The 8,181-nt window shown below is 33.1% G+C and overlaps 1 protein-coding gene across 2 annotated transcripts; it reads left to right on the forward strand.

The window, feature by feature from the left end:
* Positions 1-3,356: 3,356 nt before the first annotated feature.
* LOC132060185 (lysM domain receptor-like kinase 3) lies at positions 3,357-7,783 on the forward strand. 2 transcript variants are annotated; one of them, XM_059453090.1, is made up of 12 exons: positions 3,357-4,327; positions 4,701-4,740; positions 4,825-4,832; positions 4,943-5,107; positions 5,232-5,431; positions 5,653-5,742; positions 6,151-6,241; positions 6,338-6,489; positions 6,571-6,662; positions 6,751-6,889; positions 6,988-7,086; positions 7,454-7,783. In XM_059453090.1, exons 1-12 carry the CDS (start codon positions 3,703-3,705, stop codon positions 7,616-7,618), a joined length of 1,866 nt encoding a protein of 621 aa, XP_059309073.1. In that variant the 5' UTR covers positions 3,357-3,702; the 3' UTR covers positions 7,619-7,783. The 2 variants fall into 2 exon arrangements, with proteins under 2 accessions (XP_059309073.1, XP_059309072.1); XM_059453089.1 differs by lacking the exons at positions 4,701-4,740; positions 4,825-4,832.
* Positions 7,784-8,181: the final 398 nt, after the last annotated feature.

Raw genomic sequence — 8,181 nt, forward strand, 5'->3', positions numbered from 1 at the left:
GTAAATGGTTATATGGGTTTGAGTTGGTTAAGAATGGAGATAACAAGAATATAACCATTCCAATATATCTACTTTTGGCTGCGAAGCGTATTGAGCTCAAATCCTATTTTCTCAATAAACAACGGACAATAACTTAAATGTTTTTATTTTGTATGGTAATTTTTAGTTATAAGATCAAATTTATGTAACTTAGTTTTCTAAACTTATTTTAATATTCCTAAAATTATTAATTAGATAAAACTAAAATAAACGTCATTACAATCCAAATTATTAATAAGCCCATACTAACCTTAAATGTATGTTGTTTGTTAGCATTTTCTTTCTCTCGAAAAAAGGGATAACATCTAAAATAATTATTAGCTTGGTCATTTCATAAATTTTCAAATATCTTTTACGATCACACTTTTGTTAGCTTTTTATTTCTCTGAAAAAAAAGAAGCAATAATGTCTAAATTAATTATTAGCATGATCATTTCGTAAATTCGCTAACATCTTTTACAACAGCGCAAAGCGCAAAAAAATTCACTAGTTTACATATAATTTATGAACGAAAGAAATATAATTGCACCTCTCTCTTTATCAACATTTAACTCCGACACTGACCGTGGGTATTGTTGACTGAACTAAAAGTTCATGATGAGATATAGAAATTCCTATCATCAATCCTAACTAATATAGATTTGAGCCTTATTTGATTGGTTGAACTTTAACAAGTTAAAGATCTGTGCATTGATAGTGCACGACTTTTTTGCACCATTTATTTAACAGGCAATTTGCAGGATTGGCCTTCGCTAGGGGTGACCTTTAATTTTTACAATCAATTGGTGAGTATTTAACTTTTCTTTCTTGTTAAAAATTTAATTTCGGGTTCGAATCTCTACTTAGTCAAAAAAATTTAAAAAAATCGCAAGGTAGAGCTTGGATTCGCAAGGCAGAGTTTTGCCTTCAAAACTCGACAAAACTACGCACTATTTTTTTTTTTTTTGGTGGTTAGAACATAGCCTCGAATTATTGGCGGCAATAAAAAAAAAGACCACCAATTTGAAGGACAACAATTAAAGACCACCCCAAATGAAGGACAATCCACGCAAAAAGAAGAATTTGATCTACTAGAACAAGCATGTCTTTATAAGAAGCATGGTATTTAGGTATTGTATTTGTATCCCGGAGTAATATACTAGTATAAGTGGTCAAACTGTGCTGATAGTGTAAAAAATCTTCACATTGTCAGTAATATAACTTAAATTTGACCAAAATTACCTAAACACGAAAAAGAAAGGATAGGGAGATGGCGGATTTGGGTCCTCTCCATTTCCTCAAGTACATAATTGGATGAGTGACACTAGTCTTATTTATTTATTAAAGGTCTTAGATTAAATTAATTTGATAAGCATCTTAACCATAGTTAAAAGTTAAAACAATAAATTTTGAGAAAACACTCTTAATTTTTAGTAAGAAAACCTAATCTCCACAAACTTTGGAGCCCATAAACATCATTAATAATTCCATTTTATAATTACCTCCAACAGCAACTACGTATCAGTGATCCCCAATTATCAAAAATATTGTTGAGCATCAACATTACTACATCAGTAATTCTTCACAACCCCACCCTCCCAGTTAAAAAAAAAAAAAAAAAAAAAAAAACTGAATTCATAGGACCTTTTTTCCCTATGTTTATGTTATAGCGTCATTAGTAATAGGATTTTTCTTTTGTTTAGTTCTTTCTTTTCTCTTTTCTGAGCATTGCTAAAATCAATGAGTTTAAACTTAAAATCATACATGTTCTTTCACATGGAGCACTAATAGTACATTATGTTTGCATAAGTGGTGCGCTTTAGTGACTAGAATATCTTTTTTAAAATATAACGGAAAAGGGCAAAAATGCCCACGAACTTTTAGAAAAGATATAAAAATACCATTTATTCATCTATTTTGCTAAAACTACCCCTCAATTCAACTTTTTGGGCCGATTTATGTCCTTAGACTAACGGACAACACTAATTTATTTTTATTTTCAAAATACGAAAAATTTGGAATTTTATAAAAATATCGAAAAAATTAATTTTTTTTATGGAAAAAGCTTGTGTTTAAAAAAAAACCGAGAAAACTATCTTTTTTTAAATCTAGAAGAAAATTATGGAGTATTAGTTTTGCACATTTTACTTAAAAAAAACAATCGAGTTTTTCGGATTTAAAATTTAATTTTCTAAAAAAATTGGGTTTCCACCCGTTAAAAAAAAGTTTTCCAAATTTAAAAAAATTCCACATGTTTTAATGAAAATCCAATTCTGTTTTTTTTTTTTAATATATATATATAAAAGGCTTACTACATTTGTTTTTAAAAAAATGGGGTTTTGAAAAATTATTTTTCCTTATTTTACAAATAATGATTTTTCAAATTTCTTTTTTAAAAAATAAATCAATTTTTCAGTAATAAAATATCATGTGTAATTTAAATATATTTTTTTTAAAAAAAATTAGTGTTGTTCGTTAGTCAAAGGGAATAAATGAGCCAAAAAGTTGAAATGAGGGGTATTTTTAGCAAAATAGATGAATAAAGGGTATTTTTATACTTTTTCTAAAAGTTCAGGGGCATTTTTGTTCTTTTCCGTTAAATTTCTAAAAAAATATTTGGGAGTTTGACTAAAGTGCAAACTTATGCAAACATAATGTACTATTAGTGCTCCATGTGAAAGAATATGTATGATTTTAGGTCCAAAGCCAAAGATAATGTACTATTTTGGTCCTTTTCTCTTTGAATATTATAATGCCTAAATCTGATGGATTTTGACTTGGAAGTTTAAAGTTTGTGTCTAAAGGTAGATAAGTTTATAAAAACAAACAAATATAACTTCAATGAACACTTTTTTTTCAAATTGAAAATGAAGATTTGCTAATGCTGAATGGCAGAATTGATTAATAATAAGAATGAGATTCAATTTTTTTCCTTTAAAAGCTTCAGTTTTAGGGGGGCGGCGGGTGAGGTTTTATGATGTTCCACAATTTTAATACTTGGATGTAAAATAAAATTATGATACTAATTGGTACTAAAATTTGTGGAGATATAGCTTTTCTTACCAAAGTTAAGAGTGTTTTCCCTAAATCTATCCTCTTAACTATGATTAAGATGCTTATCAAATTAACTTAATCTAGACCTTTAATAAATAAATAGGACAAATGTCACTCATCCAACTATATACCTGAGGAAATGGAAAGAAAATGTACTGGAGAGGAGTCAAATCTGAAGATGGCAGGCCAAAAGATTTGGCATGTTCCGACGTCTACTAAAAGCCAAGTGCATATAAAATGCAAATAAACCAATTATGGTGATGCGTTGATTTGAAGGGTCAACTACTGGAACCAAAAAACATATTGCTAAAATTTTCTTTCTACTTTTCCAGGAAATCCCATGCCAACCTTTGGCTCAAAAGTTCTTGTCTCCCACTTAAAGTAATGCAAGATTCAAAGCTAATTCTTTTTTTATATTGGACTAGGCCATGTTGAAAAATGTTTAAAAAGTCAAAAACTGAAGCTGTCAACTAACATAACCTTTGGAACAAAAAATGTTAACACAACCTTAATACATCCATTGGCATTTTAGCCATTCTCACCAGCATTTTCCCACCAGTAACTTTCATCAAGATTCTTAAAGAGTTCAACAATCTCAAGCCATTTTACAGCTAGCATAGAGTTGAAAGTATGGTTTTTCAAGAAAATAGAAGGTTTGAGTTAGTTTTAGGCATTTTAGTAGCACTAAATATTTTGTGGGTGGCTAAATCTCAGTGCAGTGATGATTGTGATGCACTAGCTTCATTTTATGTATGGAATGGTACAAACCTCACTTTCATATCTAATTCTTTTTCTACCACCATCAAGAATATTCTTAGTTATAACCCTCAGATAACAAATCCAGATATTATTCGATACCAAAGCAGAGTTAATGTTCCCTTCTCATGTGGCTGTGTTGATGGGAAATTCATGGGCCATCAGTTTGGTGTGAAGATCAGGGCTGGTACTACTTATCCAAGAATCGCCCGGCTTTATTATTCGAACCTTACAACAGTTAAAAATTTGCAGGAATTAAACAGTTATGATCCTAACAATGTTCCTGCAAATTCTATAGTAAATGTTATCGTGAACTGCTCTTGTGGGAATAGTCGTGTGTCAAAAGATTATGGACTATTTATAACTTATCCTCTTCGCCCTAATGAGAATTTGGTTACAGTAGCCAATGAGTTTAATCTACCACAGAAGTTGCTGGAAGACTATAATCCTGAAGCAAATTTCAGCAGGGGCAGTGGTCTGGTTTTCATTCCTGGAAAAGGTAATTAACTCTTTACCAAGGCTTCTATCCTCATATTCTTTGGATATTTTAAGTACAATTAGTCAGACTCCGAAGAGTTTTTACAGTAAGATGTGCAGAAGCATTAAAAGGGAACCACGCTCACTGTATATTATGACGTGAAGGAACAATTTTGTGTACTATATTTACAAACAGTCGTAGTGAGTTTTCAGATGATTTGACATGCATGAAAAATTTAGTGCAAGACTTGGGATTGTCACTTTAATATCTGTTAAATTCTGAGTGTGGGCTGACATTGTACTAGTTTTTTAATAGCCGTTAAATTCTGTGTGTTGGCTGATATTGTACTAGTTTTTATCTTAAATCTCTATTTTTGATATGTACTATGTTGCAGATCAAAATGGAACTTATCCACCATTAAGGACTTCTACAAGGTATTCTCCAACCCCAACGAGTTCTTAATTATTTCTTGAATGCTATAGTATTGGTAGCTAATTGTGGTTTCTTGCTTTCCACAGCTCAAAAGGTTGGCCTTATTTTAGTGCTCCAGTGGCATCTTTTTCAACTTTTCAAGTCTGAGGTATCAAAAATAGCTTTGAATGTGATTGTAATCTACTAAAACTAATTTCTTGCCAGGAATCTCTGGTGGAGCAATAGCTGGCATATCGGTTGCAGCAGTTTCTGTTGTAGCCCTTTTAGCGGTTTGCCTCTATCTTACCTTTTATAGAGGCAGGAAAACAGAGGAAGAATCGTTTCTTCACTTGGAACCTTACAAACATAGTAGCAATAAGCATGTTCCTGGTAATTTGATTGTTTTGAATCTGCTGTTGCATACTTAAACTTTTTTATGAAAGCAATGTGTAGTTCATCCTTTGATAAGTTTATAACTAGCTACAGACCATGAAATTTTCCTTAAATGACTCAGGTCATGGAAATTTTGAGACTTCTTCAGAAGGGGGTCCTCTTAATAAGGATGCTTCTCCAGAGGCCCCAAGGATCACCGTGGATAAATCTGTGGAATTTTCATATGATGAACTTGCTAGTGCCACTGACAACTTCAGCACAGACTACAAGATTGGCCAAGGTGGTTTTGCATCTGTTTACTATGGAGAGTTAAGAGGCGAGGTTCGTTTTTATTCTTGTTAGATAGAAATGATCAACAATTATTTGGATACGCAGATTGATGATCATCAACTTAGTTCTAGCTGCTTTAATATGTCACATATTGCACCATTCACATAATTGTCTCGACTCAGCAGGCATTTCTTCTATTTCCTTGTCAAAAGTACTAGCTTGGGTTTTTCTATATTCATGCTGCTAATCTCCTTTGTCTCAATAATATACAGAAAGCTGCTATCAAGAAAATGGATATGCAAGCAACAAAAGAGTTCCTTGCTGAGTTGAAGGTTTTGACCAATGTTCATCACTTGAACTTGGTAAATTCATAACTCATACTGATATATTATCTGCAATACCTTGATTATTATAGTCCTCTTTGGCACCTATCCTGAGTTACTATGGTAAAAGATGCCACCACGGATGGCGAAGATTACAAATTTCATCAATCTTTTAACTTCTCCCTAATGCAATTTTGAAAAATTTGAGTGAATATTTTCTTTTTTCATAAGATAAATTTCCTTTTCAGAATTTGCATTACTCAATATGCCAATTCATTCAGTTCTTTGAGCCACTGGCTTGATAATGAGATACTTCTCATTGGGAAAGTCAGGATTGGCGATTAATTCAGTTCTACCATGCTTGAGATTTAGCAGATAAAGAATCCATTAGCCTCATAGATCATTAAAGAATATGAGGTAATATTTCACATGTTGAAACCCTTGCAGGTACGTTTGATAGGATATTGCATTGAAGGATCTTTGTTCTTAGTATACGAATACGTTGAAAATGGAAACCTAAGCCAACACCTGCGTTTAAGTAAGTTCAGTCCTTCTCATTGCACGAAAACTTCATGTCAACCAAATTTTCAAATGTCTCATAGTTCCATATCCGTCTTGTACTTTTCATTTCCAGGTAAGGCACCATTGCCATGGTCTACCAGGGTGCAAATTGCTCTGGATGCAGCTAGAGGCCTAGAGTACATCCATGAACACACTGTTCCTGTTTACATCCATCGCGATATTAAATCAGCCAACATTTTGATCAACAAAAACTTCCGTGCGAAGGTATGGGAGTTCCAATACTAGAACCATGAAACCAAAAACCATGCGTATTAACTCATTTGAAGGTAATGTTTTGCCTTGCAGGTTGCTGACTTTGGGCTTACAAAACTGATAGAAGCTGAAGGTGGTTCATTGAACACTCGTGTCGTTGGTACTTTTGGTTACATGGCCCCAGAGTAAGAATCTATTTTCCTATGGTATTTGTACTTGTTACATATCTCTGAACAAGATCAAATTATTATTTTCTACTTGCATTATGTGCAGGTATGGTCAGTTTGGTGATGTTTCTCCCAAAGTAGACGTATATGCATTTGGGGTGGTGCTTTATGAATTAATATCTGCTAAACAAGCTATTATAAGGGCTGGTGAAACTGCTCCTGAATCAAAGGGTCTTGTTACAATGGTAACTTTGGATCATTTCTTCACTCACCAATTAAATTCTCATATCTGAACCACAAAAAAGGCTAAAACTTTAACTGTAAATTGGGAGTTTTTTTGCAGTTTGAGGATGTGCTTGATGAGGTTGATCCTAGAGAAGGGATATCTAAATTGATAGATCCAAAACTTGGTGATGATTACCCCCTGGATTCAATCTGGAAGGTAATAAAAGAATATCTTTACGAGTGCATTAATGTTACAGGATTCATATAGCCGCTTCAACTAGTTTGAGATTGACGTGTACTCATTGAATTGATTGATCAACACTAAGGGGAAAGTTCGTTTCTCTTTTTTTTTTTTTTTTTTTTTTTTTTGGATCTTTACACAAATAGCAGGCTGGATTTATTTTTTATTTTTTATTTTTCATAACCGGTATGCATCAATATACACTGATTATACACATATCATTCATATATTATACATCTGTCAGTTATATTTAGTTAAGCAGTTGGGTGAACGACTATACAGCTTAATTCCTCTTCTTTTTTTCCGCGATAATGAAAGTAATTAGGTTGGTTTCACTTGGCAGGTGGCTCTTCTTGCCAAGGCCTGCACAAATGAAAATCCACAATTGAGGCCAAGTATGAGGTCAATAGTAGTGGCTTTAATGACTATATCATCCTCAAGTGCAGATTGGAACATTGCTGGTTTTTATGAAAACCAGGGCCTTGCCCATCTCATGTTAGGAAGGTAAGAAATTCCAAATTGGAGTTTATTGGGCTACTCTTGATAAGGAAATTGGGCCAGAAGTTTACAGAAGTAACACTAGTACATTTGTTTACATCAACCTCATGACACATATAGAACTTTTGCAATATTTTAAAATTGGTATTTAGTGTTGTTTTTTTTTTTTTTTTGGGGGGGGGGGGGAGACGGGGGGTGTGTGTCGGCGGGAGGTGTTGCGGGGGGGGGGGGGGGGGCTTTTCCACTGGTTTTTTGTTTTTGTTTTGGGGCGTGGGTGGTTATATTTTGCTCCTTTATTACATGTCATTTTATGAACAAAGATAAGGACATAAGTATTCTGTAATAGCTGTCAAAGTAGCCCACGTCCGTATAGTGGAAAGATGACAAACAAATAGTGTAAAACAGGATATTTTCAGATTTATTATTATTATTATTATTATTATTATTAGTAATTGGAAAGTTAACTGAACTTAATAAGACTACTAGACGGACAGCTTGGTCCCGGAAGTATTTCGTGTTCATGTAAAGTCTGGAGAAGGATCAATCATGAGCTGATTCATGCAAATATCTCTT

The sequence above is a fragment of the Lycium ferocissimum genome, chromosome 6 (genome assembly GCF_029784015.1).
Source record: "Lycium ferocissimum isolate CSIRO_LF1 chromosome 6, AGI_CSIRO_Lferr_CH_V1, whole genome shotgun sequence".
Taxonomy (NCBI): Eukaryota; Viridiplantae; Streptophyta; class Magnoliopsida; order Solanales; family Solanaceae; genus Lycium; species Lycium ferocissimum.